Source organism: Triticum dicoccoides, unplaced genomic scaffold (genome assembly GCF_002162155.2).
Source record: "Triticum dicoccoides isolate Atlit2015 ecotype Zavitan unplaced genomic scaffold, WEW_v2.0 scaffold24594, whole genome shotgun sequence".
Taxonomy (NCBI): Eukaryota; Viridiplantae; Streptophyta; class Magnoliopsida; order Poales; family Poaceae; genus Triticum; species Triticum dicoccoides.
Window position 1 is genome coordinate 36,012 of NW_021251124.1, and position 23,857 is coordinate 59,868.

The 23,857-nt window shown below is 44.6% G+C and overlaps 1 protein-coding gene across 1 annotated transcript; it reads right to left on the bottom strand.

Moving 5' to 3' along the window:
* Positions 1-7,240: 7,240 nt before the first annotated feature.
* Positions 7,241-9,400, bottom strand: LOC119345518. Its single transcript, XM_037615563.1, has 4 exons — positions 9,200-9,400; positions 8,530-8,710; positions 7,729-7,837; positions 7,241-7,404 (listed from the first exon to the last, which is right to left on the bottom strand). The coding sequence occupies exons 1-4, from the start codon at positions 9,278-9,280 to the stop codon at positions 7,350-7,352; spliced, it is 426 nt and encodes a 141-aa protein (XP_037471460.1). The 5' UTR covers positions 9,281-9,400; the 3' UTR covers positions 7,241-7,349.
* Positions 9,401-23,857: the final 14,457 nt, after the last annotated feature.

Below are 23,857 nucleotides of genomic sequence, written 5' to 3' on the forward strand. Positions count from 1 at the left end.
CTAATACTCATCTAGCTAAGTCTCATCTTACTCCTTAACCGTATGATCTAGGCACCAAGATTCGTATTTTCGACCCGTTTTTGTGTTCTTCGTGCTGGTTCATATTTAGCACTTAAGGAGTTATATTTTTTTGGATAGCCTTCTTTTTTAAAGAGATGCATGCAAACCATCTATATGTTTTGGTGAACGAGGCATGACATTCGCTTCCTCCGTGCGCTAAGAGGCAAAGGAGGAAAGGAAAGGCACAGCCCATGCATGTCTATTGGTCTTTTTTTTTCTAATCTCTATCTGTGTTGTTGGTAGGGATGTGCCTTATCATGTTCTTCTTGTGCATCCCAGCCTGGATAAGACAAATTGTGTTAGGTTCTGCCTTTGAGAAGACAAGAGAACAACCCACAAAAAAAAGAACTACCCCAGCCGAGAATAAACTATGTATGTTTTTTTAGGTCACACACAGTTGGTGAATATATAATTTCATTTGGCCTACCTCTCTCTACCTGCCGCGCGATTGATGGTGTGCTCAAAGGAGCTGCCAAGTTGGCATTTTGGTATCCTTACCATCTGCTTTTGGTGGTGAGGCAGTAGAAGACCAGACTGTTACCAAGAAAAACCAGTGAGCCAATAGATCGAAAATGAGAACCGAAGATGGCCCCAGCTTGCTTTAAGTAAAATTATGATTACCTGCGGTTTAGCTAGCTAGCACCATGCCATCGTACCTAGTAATATGGCGTGACATGGTGTCATGTTATTACATCTCTATCTATCTATTCCTGTAGATTGTGTGACAGGGTATCATGTGTTGTGTGCTTGCCATTCTTTGTTTCACAAGCAATTTAGTTCCTTCGTAAATAATTTTATAAAGCTTCATACGATATCATTCCCAAATTGAACTAAATTCATGGCCGATAGAAATGCTTTAATGTTCAGCACATACGCTTCCATAATTTGTTATTGTTGCAACCATTGTAATTATGTACTACCTCCCTACCCTTGATAACCTCATCCCTCTCACAAGGTTGTGGGTGTTGGCGCCGACAAGTGTCAAGAAGAAGCGAGGATGCACCGATGAGTTTCCGGTGCTAATGACCTATGGCCGGCGAGTATATATGTTGCCGGTTGCTCGCATGTCGGTGCCGGGAATAATTCCTGCTATGATGTTCCTTATTGCACACCATGCCCGCCATCGATGAGCACGTCACGCTCACCCAGTGTGTGCTGCCGGGTTGCAGATCACGTGTGGCAGCCTGATGGAGAATGCACACACATGGAGGTTGGAAGGACCGAAGGAGGAGGGCCGATCGTGCCTGGTGTGTGGTGGAAATTAGGGTATGTCACAGATCGTGAGGAGGAGGAGACGAAGTGAGATGTGTCGACATGGATGAGTCATAGCAGTCGCTGATTTTTTGGTGCGGATAAGGGAACTGAAGGAGGTAACCATCACCATGAGCGAGCTCGGCGAGAAGGCTGGGGTGGATGCGTCAAGAGGTGAAATTTACCTACACTGGCCATGATAAGTTTATTGGTACGGAGCAGCAAGCAAGATTGAACTCAATGGATGGATAAAATTGTGTGGTTCATTGACAGGATTGGAGAACCACTTGTAAATTTTTACCGCGAGATTAGGAAAGAATCGACAATGTAGAACCTGTGTAATGAAAGTTTCCTATCAGACTTCTGACCAAAGTGTTTCCCTAAGTTATACCGGTTTTCCCTCCAGGTTCCTTTTAGGGTGCCAAAATTTGGCTAAAACTTTAGCACACTCGACGAGGTGGCTACCTTTGTTCACTAATGTATTGAATGGAACTTCAGGAGCACCCCCCCCTCCCACCCTCATCTAATATTACCAAACTTCATGTTGTTAGCACTTCCCAAAACCTCAAAATATATCATATGATCCTCAATCATGTTATAGAAAAAGGAGGGAGAGAGAGGCTAACACAGCGATGCGAGATAACATACATGTGAGGGCCATTTATAGTACCAGAATGGCTGGAGAAAAAGGCGGGAGAGAGGTGGCAGGGAAACATTGTTAGGGAGAAACAACGATAGAGAGATGGCGGGAAAGAGAGGGGACAAAATGGCAAGAGAGACAGGGGGCAAGAAAGGGCTCGAAAGAGAGGTGGGAAGAATATATAAGAAAATAACAGGAAAAAGAAAGAAAGAAAAAACAAAACATTATTTGGCCGACGTTGTTTCTCAGGGACTCGAGAAAATAGTATAGAAACAAAGGAAAAATATGAAATGTTGGCCAAGTACCACCTTATAGGGACTCAACAAAGGACAATGCTAATGTTAACTAGGCAGCTACTTTGTGGAGTGCCGATCTAACGAGACACTCTGCAAACGGAGCTGTGCCGCCATCCGTATGTCAAGTCCGGCGAGTTGGGGCATGTGTCCTGCCATTGCCGAGCGCATGCTCTTTGAATTTCTTTTCCTAGCATAACTGGACAAAGACATATAGCACTCCCCAAAGTGCCTTGCACTTTATATAGGCGTAAGCCAAACCGAACTACTCTATATAACAGGAAAAGGTACACACGGGCAATCACTCGACACGGGCAGGAGTACGTCTAACTATGAAGCCTACAATCTTGGGACATAGTACACCTTGATATCTTTGACTTTTTTATTTGACATCAGCGAACGCAGGCGGCGGTCGCGGAGGGGGAACGCCGGCTTGTGCCAAGCAGGTTCATGCACTCCCGCCAGCTCTCCACCAAGGTAACTCACTACATCAATCCAGCCTCTCACAATCGAATTGTGTGCAATCGAAAAGCAGCATGCACTCGTCTCTTGTATTTTCTACTAGAAACAGGCAGCATAATTACTGGCTTAGAGCATCCCAAACAGCCGTGCTAAAAACAGCGCCCCGCCGCAAAATTGACCTTTTTAGCGCGCGCTCAATCGCTCAATGGGCTCCAGCGAACGCACGATAAACGCGCGCGCGGCATATAGAGTACGGCGCGTGGTGCAAATTGTCATCGCGCACTGTGTATTTGATGCGCCCGCTTCCGCGCGCCGCACACTCGAGCGCTCGCGCCACATTCTCTCCGCCGCGCCACCTTCGCCCCGCCCCGCGCCGCCGCCGGCGAATTGACCCGATGGACGCCCGCGCCGGCACCCCCTCACCCTTTCCTACACCCGCGGCCCCTCCACGGCCGCCATCGCCGCCGCCGCAAACCCTAGCGCGGGGAGCTTTGGCTTCGCCTTCGCCGGCGCTCCTCTAAGCACCGGCATCGCGCGCAGCCTTTTCATGCCGCCACGGATGACCTTGGCGGCGGGTGGCGTCGCGCCGGCACCCGCCATGAAGGCACATGCCCCCCTCTTGAAGTTCGCAAATGCGGCACGGCCGAAAAAGGGCAAGGTTTCCGCGAAGAAGAACAAGGCAGTGGACGGCTCCGGCTCCTCCAAGCCGTCGAGGAAGAAGCTTGCAGGGCGTGCGACGGGCGCGGTGGCTACCAAAGTGCCGGCCAGCTCACTTGTTGAGCCGGCGGCCAACGTGCACAAGGTGTTTGAGGAAATCTCCCAAAGGTATAAAATTTTGCCAACCATTTATCTTGCCTCATTGCTACGAGGAATTGAAGGGTGATGAGAAATGGAAGAAGCTTGACGGCATCGATGATGTCGATGAGAGCAACAAACGCAAGCGAACAGTTGAGTTGGATGATGATAAGGAGGAGGCATCAAGTGATGACGGCAAGAGAAGCCCAACACCAAACTCGGTTTCATACTCGAAGCCAAAACGACCGGATGGGTGCAAGAAAGACGCAAAAGAAAAGAAGAAGAGGAAAGGGGATGATGAGCTCAAAGATGCTATGGAAGCTATTGTGAAGGCAAGAAAAGAAGCGAACGAGGTGAGGAAGATGGAAAGGAACCAAGATGCCGCGGCCGAGGAGAGTAGGTTGGCGGCCGAGGTCGGAGGGTGGAGGCCGAGGAGAGGTAGGTGGCATTGGAGGAGAGGAAGGTTGGCATGGAGGAGCGATCAAGGTTGTTGGAATGGGAGAAGTACTTGTTTCTCTTGGACACATCTATCCTCAATGAGGTGCAAAAGGAGTATGTCAATCTTACCCGTTATGAAGTCTTGATCCAAAAAAGAGCCATGATTCATGGCATGGGTGGCGGTGGCATTGGCGGCATGGGAGGCATTCGTGGCATTGGCGAAATGAGAGGCATCGGTGGCTTCGGAGCTACAATGGACACCATGGGAGGCATGGGTGGCTTCGAAGCACCTCCGGGCGGCATTGGCGGCATGGGAGGCATGAGTTTTGTGTCTCCCATTGGAGGCATGGGAGCACCTCCAGGCGGCCTGGGCGGAATGTCTTCCGGTGTGCCAACACCTTCGCATGATGCCGTTGAAGATCTTGCAAACACCACGCGCAACAATGAAGAGGAGGAGGAAGAATCGTCTTCGGATGATGAATCGGAAGAAGAGGAAGAGGAAGACGAGGACGAGGCTTGATTGTTGATGATGGGCCATACGTTGGTGTGAACTTTTGTGTCATGAACTTGGTTGGATGATGTTGTGGGCATGAATTTGAACTTGTGGGCATGAACTTTATGTCATCATGAACTCCCGCCAGCTCTCCACCAAGGTATCTCACTACATCAATACAGCCTTTCACAATCGAATTGTGTGCAATCGAAAAGCAACATGCACTTGTCTCTTGTATTTTCTACTAGAAACAGGCAACATAATTACTGGCTTAGAGCATCCCCAACAGCCGCGCTAAAACAGTGCCCCGCAGCAAAATTGACCTTTTTAGCGCGCGCTCAATCGCTAAATGGGCTCCAGCGATAAACACGCGCTCGGCATATAGAGTACGGCGCGTGGTCCGAATTGTCATCGCGCGCTGTGTATTTGGTGCGTCTGCTTCCGCACGCCGCACACTCGAGCGCTCGCGCCGCACTCTCTCCGCCGTGCCACCATCGCCCCGCCCCGCACCGCCACCGGTGAATTGACCCGATGGACGCCCGCGCCGGCACCCCCCTCACCCTTTCCTACACCCGCGACCCCTCCGCGGCCGCCATCGCCGCCGCCGCAAACCCTAGCGCAGAGAGCTTTGGCTTCACCTCCGCCGGCGCTCCTCCAAGCACCGGCAGCACGTGCAGCCTTTTCATGCCGCCACGGATGACCTCGGCGGCGGGTGGCGTCACGCCGGCGCCCGCCATGAAGCCACACGCCCCCCTCCCGAAGTTCCCAAATGCAGCGTGGCCGAAGAAGGGCAAGGTTTCCGCGAAGAAGAACAAGGCGGCGGACGGCTCCAGCTCCTCCAAGCCATCGAGGAAGAAGCTTGCAGGGCGTGCGACGGACGCGGCGGCTGCCGAAGTGCCGGCGAGCTCAATTGTTGAGCCGGCGGCCGACGCGCACAAGGTGTTCGAGGAAATGCCCCAAAGGTATAAAATTTCACCAACCATTTATCTTGCCTCATTGCTACGAGGAATTGCAGGGTGATGAGAAATGGAAGAAGCTTGACGGCATCGATGATGTTGATGAGAGCAACAAACGCAAGCGGACAGTTTAGTTGGATGATGATAAGGAGGAGGCATCAAGTGATGACGGCAAGAGAAGCCCAACACCAAACTCGGTTTCATACTTGAAGCCAAAATGACCGGATGGGTGCAAGAAGACGCAAAAGAAAAGAAGAAGAGGAAAGGGGATGATGAGCTCAAAGATGCTATGAAAGCTATTGTGAAGGCAAGAAAAGAAGCGAATGAGGTGAGGAAGATGGAATGGAACCAAGATGCCGCGGCCGAGGAGAGGAGGTTGGCGGCCGTGGGAGGAGGGTGGAGGCCGAGGAGAGGAAGGTGGCATTGGAGGAGAGGAAGGTGGGCATGGAGGAGCGATCTAGGTTGTTGGAATGAGAGAAGTACTTGTTTTTCTTGGACACATCTATCCTCAATGAGGTGCAAAAGGAGTATGTCAATCTTACCCGTGAAGAAGTCTTGATCCAAAAAAGAGCCATGATTCACGGCATGGGTGGCGGTAGATTGGCGGCATGGGTGGCGGTGGCATTAGCGGCATGGGAGGCATCGGTGGCATTGGCGAAATGGGAGGCATCAGTGGCTTCAGAGCTACAATGGAGACCATGGGAGGCATGGGTGGCTTCGGAGCACCTCCGGGCGGCATTGGCGGCATGGGAGGCATGAGTTTTGCATCTCTCCAGGCGGAATGTCTTCCGGTGTGCCAACACTTTCGCATGATGCCGTTGAAGATCTTGCAAACACCGCACGCGACAATGAAGCGGAGGAGGAAGAATCGTCTTTGGATGATGAATCGGAGGAAGAGGAAGAGGAAGACGTGGACGAGGCTTGATTGTTGATGATGGGCCATACGATTGGTGTGAACTTTTGTGTCATGAACTTGGTTGGATGACGTTGTGGGCATGAATTTGAACTTTTGGGCATGAACTTTATGTCATCATGAACTTGTTTGTGTGATTTAAATTATGCCATGTCTTTGTTTTGATATTTGAAATTCATTTCTTGTCCAAAATGCAACATATGGCAAGCGCCAGTTGCTCCCGCGCGCTGCATTTTACAGTGGCCGCTGGAGCCAGCGCTGGCTGCCGCGCCAAAACATGCAATCGGCACGCTGCAAACACATCTTTAGCACGCCACGTGTTGGGCGGCCGTTGGAGATGCTCTTAGCGCGGTCATACTTGTCTATCCTCACTACAAGAAATATGTCAAGTTGTGACCTTGACTATTGGTCACTGAAAGGTCATGGTTTTTCATTTGCGATCTTTTTGTGACCAAAAAGAGAAGGTCAAAAGCTGGCGGTCGTAAACTGACTATAGCGACCTTTCTTCTGGAATGGTCGAAGACGTTTATGACCAAAATATATCCACTGTGGCGTTTTGGTCACTAGCAACCTCCCCAGGCCACGTAGGCATCCAGCGTGGCAAGCTGATGTGGCACAAGATTCAGCCCGACCAATTCGGTTTTCTACATGGGCCTAGCCCATTAATTCAGCCCATTTAGTATATTTATTTTTGTTAATTTTGTTCAGCTACATGGGCCAAGCCCAACTGGTCAGCCCATAAATTTTTATGCACGTTTGGCCTTTCAAGAATATATATATACAATTTTGTGTAGCCCATATCTGGTTTACATTCGGCCTATTTATACATTCAAATATTAATTCAATCCTGGAGTTGGTCCAATACTCTTTTCAGCCCATTCACATATTCATACATATGATCTACCTTTTTGACAAATTTTGCAAATAATTTCATATTTCAGCACTAAATATGTTTACATCACAGGCCATAAAGCCCTACAAAATAGTATCACTTGTTCCTATACAAAACTATCAAATGATACATACAACAAAACAGAATACAGAAAATTTAGTTCAACAAAAATAGGTTTTCTTCCTCTTCCATCTTCCAAAACACACAACACCTGTGAAAATAAAGATGCCACAACAAAAATGGAAAGATCAGCCACTAGAAGCATATTGAATACAAGGGAAACAATCAAACTAAAGAAATGAAAGGTACACACTGTGAAAAATTTGAGAGCACAAATATTTTTTATATTACCATAACAAACAGAAATGTAATCTGATTGCACAAGACACATGGCATGTAATATTCAGAATCCAGGCATGTCAAATTTTAAGCACCAGCAGAACAAATGTAATAAACCAGACCATAATCAGCATGCATCAGGATTTATGGTTCTAGCAAAACAGTAAGGATACGAAGATACATGCATCAAGCATACCAGCTACTACAATAAGAGGTCCAGATGCTCCAGGAACTATAGGGAGAATGCACCCCGGCAGTCGTGCAGTAGCTAGGGATTGAGGAGGATGAGCTTGCTCCCATTGTATCTGGATGGTAGACAAGAAAACAATTTATGGCAGCAGAAGCATCATGCTGTATCCATTGTACCAGGGTCATATTTAGGTACACAATTAGCTAATATTTCGATAAAAAGTACTCAGTAGCTACAATGCATAGGTTACACGTATGAATGAAAGATTCAGCAAAGGCATGTTGATAAAACAGTGAAAACAATGGTATCCGGTATACCGCCATGCATGAGCACTTATTAATATTTATATTCATCATCACAACAACCTAAAACCACCTATGCTCATTGTTACAAATCTATGCATAGTTACAAAAAATAAACCTATGTATTTGAAACCAGAATAGATTTCTCACTCAAATCTGAATTCATTGGTTTCTCCTCCAAACTACTGAAATCTCAGGCCTCTAATTCGCTAGTTTCTTGGGAAACAAACATCATTGCAAATTTGCAATGCAGCATAGATAAACCAAATGTAACATCAGAAACAATAAGGTAGAATCATCTAGACCACATGTTTACCAGCAAAAAAATCTAGAACACATGTTCAACCGATATGCACTACTCCATTCTCGTAATATTAACATAGATGAACTGCGTCTATTAGACGATCTCCACAAGGACCAAGCATCCACACTGCACAAACAGCACGCTCGCATGCAGAGAAACATAGCTCAGGCAGTAGCAAATAAACATTGATGGATTACCCACCATGCATAGACCAATCAGCAACAACAGCAACAGTAGGTAGTAGAAGTAGAAGAGGGAGGGCGCTATCGTGCACAGGGCCACGACCAGGAGTCGGGGAGGACGGGGCCGGAGTCGGTGAAGAGGCCATCATCCTCCTTGTGGTGCATGCCGTTGCCGTTAGAGTCAGGCATTTTGGGAACTCCTATAAATGAGATGAAAAACAGATTAGTCATAAGTAAACAATCACGGTTTGCATCAGTACATTGAAACTTGCAAGTAATACATCATTCATTGTTGTCATCAGCATAAAAAACTATAGTATTGAAATGCTTGGTTTTTTCAGAAACTTTGCTTGCAATAGTCAAAGTAATTGTCTTGTCAAATCTGTTCAACAAAATTGATAATCTAGAAGTCCATCATCTGATGACTCAAAATACCTAGAGACAGAAAATTTAATCACCACTTTAGAGACCAGGACTCACTCATCAAGAAAACACCTTATTTATGCAACAGATCATACATAGTCTCATGTCTGTCATTTAACCACCACAGATTGTTCATACTTGAAATTTTAAGGATACACAACCATACTTAGATCTCCCTCTACATCACCACTAGGACTTGCATTAACTTGACCACCAGTAACTAAAATCCATAGTAATTGGCAAGAATTGCATCAAGCCAAACTTACAGAGCTAGTACTGCTTGTTGGTCTTCTCGGCGACATGCCCAGCACTTGCAGTCGCGGCGTCTTGGTCAGTCTCGGCGACATGCCCAACACTTGGCTCCGACACCTTTCCGACGCCGCCGACTGACGTACGAGGGCGACCACGGTCGAAACCTACCTGGACTTGCTGGCCATCGTCTGATTTCGCTCCCCCACCCGCTGCTCCGCCTGCAGGTATATATACCAATAAAATTAGGTAAAATGAGAACCAACAGAGCACTTTCTGTATTACCAGAACAAAACTGAAATTCAAACAATAACATGGACCTTGGTATGGAAACAATTCTGCAGGTATATACCAATAAAATGAGGTGAAATGAGAACCAACGGCACAATGTCCAAAAAAGGCCAGCAGGATGAAGCTATAGCCAGCTAGCTATGCACCATCGGTATCTATATGGCTAACATAAGGAGCGACACAACAGTTGTTGTGCTACCACAAAAAAATTGGGATTCAAACCTAACGTAGCCCTTGTATCGAAATAAAAATGCTAGCAGAGTGATGCTTGCTGCTTGATCCTTGTTACTACATGGTCATTCGGTGTCATCGCCCACAAATAAAAACTTGAAGCCAACTAGTGAGCTATAACCATATCACAATACATACATACATACATACATTCATTCAAGAAAGATCACATCACAATGAACTTTCTGGTTGGATCAGAGCATACATCCATTTATCAACTACTCCTAGTTATCATTCTACAATGAAAGAAGACAAAGGACAAATCTGAGGTGGGTAAATGACTTGCCTGTCGATGGGGTCTGCTGGCTCATGGTGGAGCTGGCTGGAGGCGTCGGTGGCGCCGTGCAAACGAGCAGAGGGACGTGTCGGCGGCTCCTTGCAGACGAGCAGAGGAACGCGTCGGTGTGGTTCATCCTGTCCTCCGCCTCTCAGCTCCCTCTGCAACAGGAAAAGGATGGATGGCGGCCCGTGTCGAGAGGAGAGATGCAGCGCGCGTCCGCGGAAGGGGTGGCAGTGGCGCGTGTCGGGATGGACGGTGGCGGCCGCGTGGGTGGGAGAGGTGGAAGTGGGGTGGTGGCGGCGGCTTGATCTGTGAGGGGAGGGGCAGGGCCCGATGGCGATCTGGAGGGAAGGGAGACGACTGGCGGCGGTGGTGTGGAGATCCGGACCGGAGATGAGGTGGTGGCACACCGCGGGGGTATGGTGCTCCTGTCGGCTCGGAACCCCACCGTCTCGTAGGAGAAGGTCGCGCTGTCGGGCACGGGGAAGAGGGACGCCGCGTCGAGCAGCGCCGGCTGTGAGACTCCTGGGTCGGCCATGGCAGCAGGGGCGGATCTGTATGGCTGTGGGAAGCAGGGGCGCGATGTGGGGATCGAGCTGGGATCAAAGCAGGGGCGGATCTGGATCGGGGAGAAATGGCGCCATGGGTTGTGGCTAGGTCAGAGATCGGGGAGAAGGAGAGAGAGGGAGATGGCGATGGAGGTGGCGGCAGCAGGGGGTCGAGCTCCACCGAAGAGGGGAGGAGACGGGGTTCGCCATGGGAGGGAGCAGGGAGGGGAGGGGAGGCGTGCGAGGGCCGGAGAGCGAGGGGAGAAAGAAAGGAGGCGGGGGGATGGATGGAAAATGTCCACGAGGACTAGGGTTTCGGCTTAGATGGGCTTGGGACGAGGACTGTCGTTGGATCCGCAAGAATCCGACGGTGTTCCATCCACGATCCGCGTGAAACGCCTATGAACCAATCAAAATGCAATACACGCGTACGATGTCATGACCATCTAAATTGGTCGTAGTTAACTACAAAATTGGTCGTAGTTAACTAAAAATTCATTTTATATTTTTCGAGTGTCCAAAATGAGTTCTTTTGTGAACGCCCTACCATATATTTGTTAAAAATTTGGACCAAGTTAATTTTTTAAAATATTAGGACATATTTAATGCACAATTGATCAAATAGTTGGGTGTCAAAAGATTTGATCCACCTTTGGTAAAAAAAACAAATTTCCGCCAATTCAGTTGGAAGCGGGTCAAATTTGAACTGCAGGTGCCTCATAGTTTGCTATTTATTTTTTCCAAAAATCATTTCTAGGTACATAAGTACCTATTTAATCAGAGAAACACCAAAAAAATTCCAAGATTAAACCACTAGCTAGGAACGGTCATTCCCGCCGTTTTGACCGCATTTTGAAACGGGCATAAAAAATTCAAAAAAAATAAAAAATTGGAAAACCTTCGCATTGTGTCATTATATGTGGCCAAGTTCCCAGGAAAAATAACAAACTTGTAATACGACAATTATTTTAAAAAAGTGTTCTTAGAAATGAGCTATCACGTGTGGAGATCAATGGCTTTCAAGCCAAATGATCAATCTTATGGCCACATTCATGGCATAGTTTGTTCAAATGATCTCATATTGTGCACAAGGGTGCATATTGGAATGGCAAACAATGTTTCCTAAGGAAGTTTTCATTTTCTTTGGACCAAAAAACCATTTTCCATTTTTCGAGTGCACAAAAGGAGGTTTTTTTGTGAAGGACCTCCCAAATATTTGTTGCAAAATTGTACCAAATCATTTTTTCTAAAATACTAGGCTATATTTAATGCACAATTGACAAAATGGTTGAGTGCAAAAAGTTTTGATCCATCTCTGATGAAAAAGACAAATTGCCATCGATTCAGCTGGAAACGGGTCAAATTTGAATTGTAGCCGCCTCATAGTTTGCTCTTTATTTTTTCCAAAAATCATTTCTAGGTACATAAGTATCTATTTAATTATAGAAACATCAAAAAAATTCCAAGATTCAATCACTAGCTAGGAACGGTCAAGCCCGCCGTTTTGACCGCATTTTGAAATGGGCATAAAAAATAAAAAAAAAAGTTGGAAAACCTTCGCATTGTGTCATTATATGTGACCAAGTTTCCAGGAAAAATAATAAACTTGTAATATGAAAATTATTTTAAAAAAGTGTTCTCAGAAATGAGCTATCATGCGTGAAGATTCACGGCTTTCAAGCCAAATGATCAATCTTATGGCCACATTCATGACATAGTTTGTTCAAATGATCTTATATTATGTATGAGGGTGCATCTTGGAATTCCAAACAATGTTGCCTAAGGAAGTTTTCATTTTCTTTGCACGGAAAATTCATTTTTCATTTTCCGAGTGCCCAAAAGGAGGTTTTTTTTGTGAAGGAACTACCAAATAATTGTTGCAAAATTGGACCTAATAAGTTTTATAAAATACTAGGCCATATATAATGCATAATTGACAAAATGGTTGGGTGTCAAAATTTTTGATCCACCTCTGGTGAAAAAGACAAATTCCCGTCGATTCAGTTGGAAGCGGGTCAAATTTGAACTGCAGCTGCCTCATAGTTTGTTGTTTATTTTTCCAAAAATAATTTCTAGGTAAATAAGTATCTATTTAATCAGAAATACATGGTTTTATGGCGAGACATCGAGGTTTGGACGGTGGCCGAGGGCCCCAACTCTAGAGCGCGTAAGTTCGCATGCCCGCCGCGTGGTCACCGCGTGACCGTGGCGTTGTCATGTGTTCTGGGCGGCCTAGGCATGTCTAGTGGGTTGGGCACTCCCCAGGTAGGTGCTAAGAAGAAAATCACAACATAAGATTCTCACGAGGAGACCGATCGATGCTCAAACATGAATAAGCAGCCAAGTGTTTGATTTGCGGTACGGGAAATGCACATGGCTAATGGGCGTGAGTTTTGGCTGAGGATGATCGGTTACTAAGAAGACCGTCTTCACAAATTTTCACCTCAAAAGGAGGAGCCTAGGTGGTACTTGCTTTACGAAGTACCACACTGGACATAAATACGAATGTTGAAGCTGGGCTCAAAATAATGAATGGATTGAGCTGACATTTGGTGGAGGATGGTTATTTGGGCATAGGAAAGCACTGTAGAAAATGGATACCATTTGGACACGCCAAAGTGGTACTTCCTTCACAAAGTGCTGCTCCGAACAGAATAGGAAAATGAATATTTTCGAATTATTTTTGAACTAGGCAAGGAATGTTTTTGACATATTTGAGGAAGATATGATCCAAAACATTTATGAGAATTTTTTGGGAATTTTTGGAATAACAGAAATATAGGTTGCTTCGCAACCTACGGCAAAAACTGCCACATGGACATGACACATAGGCAAAACTGATGAGATGGCGCCTAGTCATCACAACCCACCACAATCTACATGGCTATGACCATCTATATTGGTCATTAACAACTAGAAATAAGGCAGCAGACTAGCACTGTTTGCTTTGTGACCATTTCGTGTAAGGAAATTACGACCTTTCTGACCAAAATGGTCGCAATGGTTTAGGGTTTGGAGCCCCCCGAACAGCTTTTGACCAATTGGTCTGAAATGGTCATAGATTTATGACCAATTCTTCCAGGGTCACTGACAGAAGGTCACTGGTTGACATATTCCTTGTAGTGCCTGACCTGAACCTGTACATCCACATTGACTGCATGCAAATTATATCATTAGGCAACTTGTTTACCTCGGTGATCTGAGCATGTATTTTCGCTCATCCCACTAGCAAATAATTAATTGCATCTCATAAAAATGTATGTTGCTGCGGTTTTGGTATCTTGAACTATCTCATCTTCTCCTTGATGCACTTTCTAGCTAGTATGATTCTGACTTCATTTATCCATAATACAGTAAGTATGATTCTGTGACTACCTGATTGCTACACCTGTGAACCTCACTTAACTGACAGCAGACCAGACACTCTTCTTCTTAATTTTTTACCAACCCCAATCATCTCTTAGTGATTGACGATGCAAAGCAAGTACAGTGACCATTATCTATGTGTATCAATCCAGCATGCTTGCGAGACCTGGATGAAAAAGAAGATGCATCAAGGTCTAGAAAAAAAGAAGATGCAGAAGTTGAGATCTGTGGTGGCCGAGGAGAAGGCGGAGATGGATAAATGTATGGCGGATAACAAACCAGATGAGTTACAATTGTACATAGATACAAAAGTACTTGACCAGTTTCTCCCTTAATTTCATGCTTGCTTATTTGTTTGTTTGTTTATTTGACAGGAGTCTCATTTGACCTACCTCTCTCTACCTGCAGGCGTGTGGACACGTACTGCCATTCAATTAATTCTTTTGTCCTGTGAGCCGCCAAGGCCGCACTTTTGTGTTATATTCCATATGCTGTTTTTGCTCCCGACAACAATAGGGGGTAGAAGCCCAGGCTGTAACTAAGGAAAGCCAGTGAAGACAAGATCGAAAGATGAGAACCAAAGAGGGCTGTTTTCAGTTGAATTATGATGGTACTATGCTATCGTTTGGCCAGCTAGCACTATGCCATCATTTTGATATTTTGTGATATGGTTTCATGTTATTATATCTCTATCTGTCTATTCGAGTAGATCACATATGAAACTGGTTGATGGGAACATACATTGCATAGCTTGTATGGTCACTGGCATGTAGTGTTTGTTTGTTTTGTTTTATTTTTCGTGAATCACTGCATGCATTGTATGTTTTACTAACTGCTGTCTAGTTGCTTGCTTCCAGCTCAAAGTGATTCCATCCTACTTAGAAAGTTCGCTCCTTAGCATAGTTCATGACTAGGTATCAGCAAGTCCTGAAGAGGACGACGGTCTACGACTCCCACATAAGGGGTAACTCTTTCGACTCATCACTTGCTAGATCACTGAATATCCAATCAAATTATTAATTCCATTGAACTGGGCAATATCATGTAATCTCACTTGCTGAAAAATAATTTGGAGGGCATTAGTTCGAGCATCACAACTGAGGAGAATCTTCCTCCTCTCCCGCCTCTTCCTAATTTCGGTTTTGTAAGTCTTCAACTATTATACCGAAGTCTTTTAACTTTTCAAGCAGGCATCTTACCATCACGTATGCTTACACATGCCTCGGTCGGCTGGATCCAACAACCTATCTCCTTTGAGTGCATTGTTTGCAGCTGGGCAGTCAAAGCCAAATGACACCTAGCTAGTATCGTGGCTGGCGCTTTTACACCCATGCAATGATGACCACTCCATGTATTTTTCGATGTGTGTGCCTTGTTGTTGCTTTTTCTTCTTAAACCCACAAGAATGAATGAAACCTTGATCTAGCCTCACTTTGAATTTGGAAATGCATGCTTCTGCCTTATCGATGTATATAGTGCTCACAAGTATTGGTCGTTCCTATTTCACACTTCTTAGCTTCACTTTGAACCTTATTGACTGTTAGCATTTTAAGATCGGAAACTCATGCTTGTCATAGTGAACTTGTAATTTTGCATCACAGATGCCATCGACGGTGTCTATACATGCTATGTTCTTAGCCGTGGAGCTCATGGTTGTAAACTTGATGCTAATGAACAATACGGTTATGTTTGGTGTGAATTTGTTGGATATGTATGCATTTGTGAACTTTTGAACTTGGTTTTGATTGTGAATTGTTGGATATGCGCGTGCATGCACACACACACACACAGATATATATACACTGCTGGAGTTCATTTTGAGCTTGGTGAGCCTATACTATGTACACTGTTGTCTCAATTGCAGGGCTATTACAGCAAATAAACAAAAAGAATTGCAGTTTGTCATATAAGTCGAGTATTACACTCGGCTTACCCTCTATAAGCCGATCTAGCTAGTAAAAAACACTCGGCGTACGTAACTACGCCGTATCGCCTAGCACTAGCACTCGCCTTACTTACGGATAAGCTGTGCAATAAGCCGAGTGTTAGCCAGAGAGAGAGAGAGAGAGAGAGGCAGAGAGAGAGAGAGAGAGAGTGGGGAGGGGGAGAGGCAGAGAGAGAGAGAGGGAGAGAGAATGGGAGAGATGATCTGCCGAACGTGGGGCACCGATGAAAAATCCAAGCTTGACTCACCAAAGGGATGGTGAGTGGATACTGCTCATGCTGGTGAGTGGTGATAGATTACCTGACAATAGAAGTATTGTATAGATGATACATATCCGACTGTCCTTTTCCTGTACGGATACATATCCGACTTGTAATCAAGCTTGCAACCGACGTGGGCTAGCTTGTAGTCCAGTTGCTATATATACGTGCATGGAAGCCCCCTCGTGATCACCGACCAAGATCAAAGCAACAGAAAATACAGGACCAATTTGGTGATCCGTGACGGACTTGTCATCCTAATCCCAAACAGATTGTCCGAAGGCCATCAACGATGGCGGCGATTCGGTATGCCGCGAGGAGTCTCGGCGGCTCCCTGCTCCAGCTTGTAATCAAGCTTGTAGTCCAGTTGTGCTATACATACGTACGTGGAAGGCCCCTTGTGATAACCGACCAAGATCAAAGCAACAGAAAATACAGGACAGATTGTGTGTGCGTGAAACCATATACAGCTAAGCCAATCGTCGGTTGGTATTCCTTGTTGATTTATAGTAAAGCTAGATACAACTTGTTGATGTGGCTTACATTGATACAGTTGTTCTGTTCCTGCTTAGTTGCAAGTTGCAACTGTAAATACTTTTTTCAATTTTGATGAAAAGAGATGATCCTTGTACTGCCTAAAACTTTTGAGGATTATGACAACGTGATGTACTTTTTGATTGTCATGTGCATGCACCTAACTGAACTGAATATTCACATCTAGTTGAGGTCGTGCCTTTGTTAGACTTGCCTTGCCCGTGGATGATATCTGTGATTCATCAAACAAACTACTAGTAGTGAAACTTCGTAGAGTTGGTGCAATCCAAACTCCAAACTAAACAATTGACCATCAATATTTATAGAGGAAGTGTTTGATGTTCCCGATCTTGGCATTACTTCAGCACATCAATATTAAGTTTTAGTTGTCATATTTAGTTTAGATCCAGTTTTAGTTGTTTTATTATATCATTTTCTCAACATTAGTTCAGTTTCTTATGTCATCCAATTTTCAACCTTGAATGTGATTCATCGTTTTTTTAGTTAACACTATTCATTTTATTTAAAAAAGACTTGCATAATTATTGTTTGTTCTTAGTTATTCAGTCGGGTTTATGCTAAGAATTATATTCTGCCATACATGTAACATGGATGGTGTGCAAAATTTGCAAGTTTGAATGTGCTGACTGTACCTCATGAAAACCATAGACCGTTCATTCCACGACTATCGGAGCTTCATCGCCTCCTGGTAGCCCCATTTCAGTCACCACATCTAGGAAGTCGCTATTAATGGTGAAGATCATTTCATCCCGGCACGCTAGTAGCTCCATGAAGAATGGGTAAGGGAATGCCACATACATATTGCAATGTGCCAAACCAAATACTCAACAACAATTGCTAGAGTATTACTTGATCTTATTGCACAACTGTATTTCCACACACATATCAGGAATTATTTTTATTTCTTGGGAAAAGTAATATGCATGAAAGCCAATTTGACTAGGCTGGAAAATTAAGGCGCAAGTAAATAAGGAGGGGTCATCGGTCGTAGCATGTCTTCTGAAGACGAGGATTCTTTACACTCTCTCTCACACCCATCCATAGTCGGATAACATAACGAATCTACCAAACAACAGTTGCAATATCCACGAGTGCTACAACGAGACAGATTCACATGAACGCATAGCCCGTGTGGTAAACTAATCTTCTCGATATCCACGTCAGACATGATTCGGCCTATGAAATAACAAACAAACACTTAATTGTTATGCCACTATATGAATTAGGGTAGAATAAATTAACGCACAAGAGATTAAACAAGAAAAGTAAAAGAAAAGGCTTCCTTCACTAGCTATACTACATATAGAATTCCAAGAGCAGTGAAAAAAATAAACTCGATTAGTGTGCTTGCATTGAGCAACAGTAGCATGGCATACGAGATGTAGAGATATAGTAAGGCTAGCTAGTGCAAGGAACCGAATTGTGTACTTGTCCATACTCCACATGATCCAACACTAGTTTGTTGATCGCTTTGGAAGTTGATGCGAAATATTTGCCAACAACACATGACATCCTGTGTATATAGAGAGAAAGGTTAAGAGAAGAGAGATCTAGTGCTGTAGCTCATCCCGATCCTGTGCAGTAACCATCGAGAAATAAAATAGGAATTATTTATTATCTTCTGATAGTTTGAACCTCGTTATTCAGACATAATTGATGTAAAATTAACTTTTCTCCTCTTTTAGACAAGTTCCCTTAGGAAGTTATTATTTGTCAAAATTATCTCGTATGATGTTTATATTTCTGAAGTGTAATTCTCCTTGATTGCCTTGTTTGAAGGTATTGTTTGGCAATAGCATTAGTTAGCTCTATATTTGGAAGGAGATATTTAAGTAACACTTCGCCTAATTTTGGGCCATCTGCTTTTCATTTATCTTTAGGTTGTTTTTATATTTTTTCTATTCAGTTGGTCGGCAGCCAATGTTTGACCTCTTTGTCCTTGCGTGGTTCAAGTGGAGACTGGAACGCGGAGGGGACAGAGACGATGAAGAAGGGGCATCTCACCGGCGAATCAGCAACAAGGGATGGATAGGGGACATGGACCGCGATGAGCTACCGACAAGCAGTGCTGGTAGCACTACAAGAAATACATCAACTTGTGACCTTCTGTCAGTGACCCTGAAAGAATTGATCATAAATTTATGACCATTCTAGACCAATAGGTCAAAAGCTGTTCGGGGGTCTGCAAACCCTAAACCATAACGACAACTTTGGTCAAACAGGTCGTAATTTCATTAGAGGAAATGGTCGAAAGCTGGCAACACTGTCCACTGCCTCACGTCTAGCTGATAACCACCAATATAAAATGGTCACTACACTTGATTTTGAATGCATTAGGATGATTAGGCAGCCACCTCAGCAACCTCGCTTATGTGTCACTGTCTAGGTGTCATTCTTGCTTAAATGTTAATATTCGACAGACAGGCGGGGCACACACTGACAGGCTGGACCCATTTGACAGGCGGGGCTGAGAGCTTATTTCGCCCAAAAAAGATGTGCGAGGCGGCACTCGAACCCACGACCTCGCGCTGGATTCGCTTGCTCGCTACCGCTGGGCTAGAGAGCGATAGTTGCTCATGTATGGGAATTTGTCTATACATTATATAAAACTACGGCTCTCTCGTATCATTCACAAGTGGGACCTTCCGACCAGGTGGCATCGAACAGAGCAACACTTAGTGTTTTTCTAGGTCTTCCGACCAGGTGGCGACGGGCGACGGCGGGTGCGGGGGCTGGGGCGTCGGCCGAAGGCAGAAGCAACCGGCAGGGGCGGGGGCGGCGACCGGCGCAGTCTTGCCGGGGCCGCTTGCCTTTACCACGATCGGAACGGCGACCTCGCCGCTCCCCTCACCCATGCATGGGGGACTCGCCGCCACCGAGCATGGGGGAGTCACCGCCACCGCAAGTAGACCTCGCCCACGTATGCACCCCTCTCCTCTCGCTCTACGCTTCAGATTTGCCTGTGTTGCGCCTGCTGATGAACACTAGCTAGTTTGTCAACACTAGTTGAGGGGCAGGCCGGGGAGAAAGAGAGAGATAATTTGAGTTTTATTATCTTACTAGCTGAGGGGCAGGGTATGAACACACCTCCTAGTATGCACCCCTCACCTCTCCTGCCGATCTTGTTTCAACACTAGCTGAGGGGCAGGGGAGAACTGTGTTTGAATCCTAGGAAATATTTGTGTGGAGAACTGATAGGACTTAATTTGTCTGATCTGATCATAGGTATGTAGAGAACTTTGGACTGTCCAGAACTTTGAACTTTGCTCCTAAATTGGATTTGTCTAATCTGAATTTGTGAGCATTGGGCAATGTAACTAGTTTTCTGGATGTCATAATGTGTGTGTGTGTGTGTGTGTGTGTGTGTGGTTGTATGAATAATCAATCAGCACCTCTGAAGTTCTAGCCTCAGGTTTATGTAGATTTGATGTAAACTTGGAAAATACGAAAGGAGTTGATGTAGATTTGATGTTACACCTCTGAAATTTCAGCCTCAAATCTGTTAAAAAACATCAATATTGTTGTAGACTTGATGGAAACTAGGAAAAATCTCATTGATGTAGATTTGATGCAATCTTGGAAATGTCATTCATGTAAATTTGCAGTGCTGTTATTGTTGGTGGTTTAACCACAATAGTTCTTCGTGGCAGCATATGTTGTTATTGTTGGTGGTTTAATCACAGTAGTTCTTTGTAAACCACCTGTGTTTTTTGTGAACCAGCAGGTTTTTGTTAGCTTTTATTTTCTCCCATGTGAAATATGTAACTCCTGTGAACAACTTTTCATTACTCCCATGTGTAATCAGTAAACCATGTGAACTGGACTAAAATAGTGAGAAATTGGAAATAGCTGAATGTTGTGGTTAGGCAGTTAGCATATAAAGTTGGGTGCCATTACTGCCATCCATTTTCATTAATTAATGTTGATGCACTTAGATTGATTTGCTAAGCTGCAACAATTTGTTGTCTTTGGCAGATGGACATAAGCTGGATTAGAAAAGGAGTTAGAAAGTTTTCGAAAGAACATCTGAAAGGAGTTGATGATTTCATGGCATTTGTTCGGGAAAATTTTGCCAACGATGCTCACATTCTTTGCCCATGCTGCGAATGCCTCAACCGTTCAAGAATGGCTCAAGGAAGAGTGGAAGATCATCTGCTTCTTAATGGGATGTCCAGCACATATGATAGATGGATATATCATTGAGAACCTTTAGACGGACAACCTCAACATTTTGAAGCTGATACAGAGGCCCCTCATATGATCGGTGGTGGTGATGCTGGCATTGATTTCATGGAAAGGTTTTTCGAGATAATGTTGGTTTGGAGGAAGAGGATGGGCATGAAGATGATAGGATTCTAGACCTATTGAAGGATCTGTACGATGCCGAAGATCGTGCTGCTGGACAGAAGTCGATGTTTGTTGAGGTGTTAGAGGAGGCGAAGCGCGCAGCTCGTGAAGGGGGTAAATTGTCAAGATTTACCTTCACTATGAAGTTACTCCACATCAAGTCTTTCTACCGGATTAGCAGTGCTGCATTCAACGCAATACTCCACCTTTTGAGCTTGCAGTTCCCTGATAGCTGTGTTCCCAGGTCTTATGATGAAGCATTGAGAATAATCCGCAGGCTGGGGCTAGGTTATGTCTGAATACATGTGTGCCCAAATAACTGTGTCTTGTTTTTGGAAGGATTTAGCAAAGCATGACAACTGTCCAAAATGCAATGCCTCTAGGTGGAAAGATGCTGATGTGAAGAAGTCCATACCAGAGAAGGTACTGAGGCACTTCTCATTGATACCAAGGCTGCAGCAGATGTTTATCTTGAAGAAATCATTGCTGGAGGTACAATGGCACAAGCTGAAGCGGCAACCTGTGGACAATGAGCTAAGCCATCCAGCGGACAGAGAGGCATGGAAAGAGTTTGATAGTAAACATGTAGATTTGCTGCAGATCCAAGGAACATAAAACTTGTTATTGCCACATATGGCTTTAATCTGTTTGGGAACATGAGCATGTCTTATAGCATGTGGCCCGTTTTTGTGGTGCTGTACAACTTGCCACCATGGGCATGCATGGATCAGTCCAACTTCATGATGTCATTGCTTATCCCTGGTCCAGAGTCTCCAGGAAAGGATTTTGATGTCTTTATGGATCCCCTCATAGAAGAAGTACTCCAGCTCTGGACTGGTGTACCTACATACGATGCCTTGAGTCTAGAAGAAAAGTTCAATCAACATGCTACAATCATGTGTACCATCCATGATTTTCTAGTGCTGCACATTCTGTCAGGGAGGATCACATCGGGTTATCAGGACTGTGTGCATTGTGACAAAGACCCTTGCTCAAAGAGAATAAGGAACAAGATCTGCTATATTGGGCACCTCCGCTTTCTTCCATGAAACCATCGCTAGCGAAGAAGCAAATATTTTAATGGTGAGAATGAAACCCGTGACAAGCCAGCTGAATTCACTAAAGAAGAGCTAGAGCAGCAACTTGAAAAGGTGAAAGATGTGAGACCAAGAAAGCTTGCGAAGAAAAGAAAGCGTGAGGAAGGTCAATGTTGGGACCGGAGGTCTTGTTTGTGGGACCTGCCATACTGGGCTTATATGAAATTAAGGCATAATCTCGATGTAATGCACACTGAGAAAAACATATGCGAGAATCTCCTAGGGACGTTTCTGAACATTGAAGGGAAGACAAAGGACACAGTTAGTTCTAGGCTTGATCAGGAGGACATGGGCATAAGAGAAGATTTGCATCTACATCATAATGAAGATGAAGATTCATTTGAAATGCCATGAGCATGGTATACAATGAGTAAAGAACAAAATCTTGCATTCTGTGAATTCCTAAGAGTGGTGAAATTTCCAGATGGTTATGCTGCTAACCTAGCAAAGTGTGTTACTTTTGATGGATTCCAGCTTTCAGTACTGAAAACCCATGATTGTCACATCCTCCTCCAAAGGATTTTACCGACGGGCCTTCGAGGAATCATGGACAAGGATATATATGAAGCGGTTGCTGAGCAGGGAAATTTGTTTAGAGAACTGTTCTGCAAAACACTCAAGTTAACTGTCCTGGAAAGACTTGAAAAAGAAACCCAATTATTCTTTGCAAGCTCGAGAAGATTTTCCCTCCAGCTTTCTTCACCATGATGGTCCATTTGGTGGTGCACTTACCAAAAGAGGCAATGCTTAGAGGCCCTGCGCAATACGGTTGGATGTACCCAATCAAAAGAAGGCTGCTTACTTGTAAGCATTATGTGCGAAACACGTCAAGACCGGAAGGTTCGATTGCTGAAGCATATGTTGTTGATGAGTGCTTGAATTTTTAGTCTAGATACTTTGGTGATGTGGAAACGAGATGGAACCGGCCGGGCAGAAAATAGGGAGCGGTCTGATTCGCAAAGTGGTGATGTCTCTGTTTTCAACCATGGTGTGAACTTTCTTGGAGGCTCACAATACTTGGAGGCTGGTGATGAGTATGACAAGATGGTTTGGTATGTGCTCAGCAATTGCGCTAAGGTTCTACCATATATCGAGTACGTTATATCTTGTGTATTCATTATATATATTTTTACTTGGGTTGGCACCAGCCTAATGTTTTAATTCACATGTTTTGTTGGCATTGCAGGAAATGCAAGGAGGAGTTAAATCAAGAAGAAAGCAATATCCATGTTGATAAAAGGGTTGCCAAGGGGTTTGCTAAGTGGTTTAAGAATCATGTGAGATCTTTAGCCACATGTTTTATGTTTTCTGTGTTATTCACTAACTGTTAAATACCATTGTTGCTAAATGGTTTATTTGTGCATATTGGAAAGTTGTATGAGGAGAAGAAGGTCAGTGATGATCTATTTGCTTTGGCATGCTTACCGGATAAGCGAGTGAGAGTGTATTCAACATGCATTGCTGACAGTGTTCGGTACTACACCATTGACCGTGAGGAAAAAAGGAAGACATAGAATAGCGGAATCGTCACTGAGGGGTCACATGATCGTGAGATCATTGACTTCTATGGTCAGTTGAGAAGCATCGTACAGTTGCAGTACAACTCTAGTGGAGGCATCCATCGCTCAGTTGTCTTATTTCGCTGTAACTGGTTTGAGCTTGGTAGCAAGAAGAAGAGAGACTCTTTTGTCAAATATGATTGCCACTTCAAAATCATCAACACTACAAGGTGTTGGTATAAGAGTGATCTCTTTA

Excerpts from the sequence above, each read along its gene's own strand:
- LOC119345518 (XM_037615563.1), bottom strand. The coding sequence starts at position 9,280 with ATGTCGCCGAGACTGACCAAGACGCCGCGACTGCAAGTGCTGGGCATG. Across the intron at positions 8,711-9,199 it reads CAACAAGCAGTACTAGCTCT|GAGTTCCCAAAATGCCTGAC; the intron begins GTAAGTTTGGCT and ends TCTCATTTATAG. Across the intron at positions 7,405-7,728 it reads ACCTCTTATTGTAGTAGCTG|GTGTTGTGTGTTTTGGAAGA; the intron begins GTATGCTTGATG and ends TTATTTTCACAG.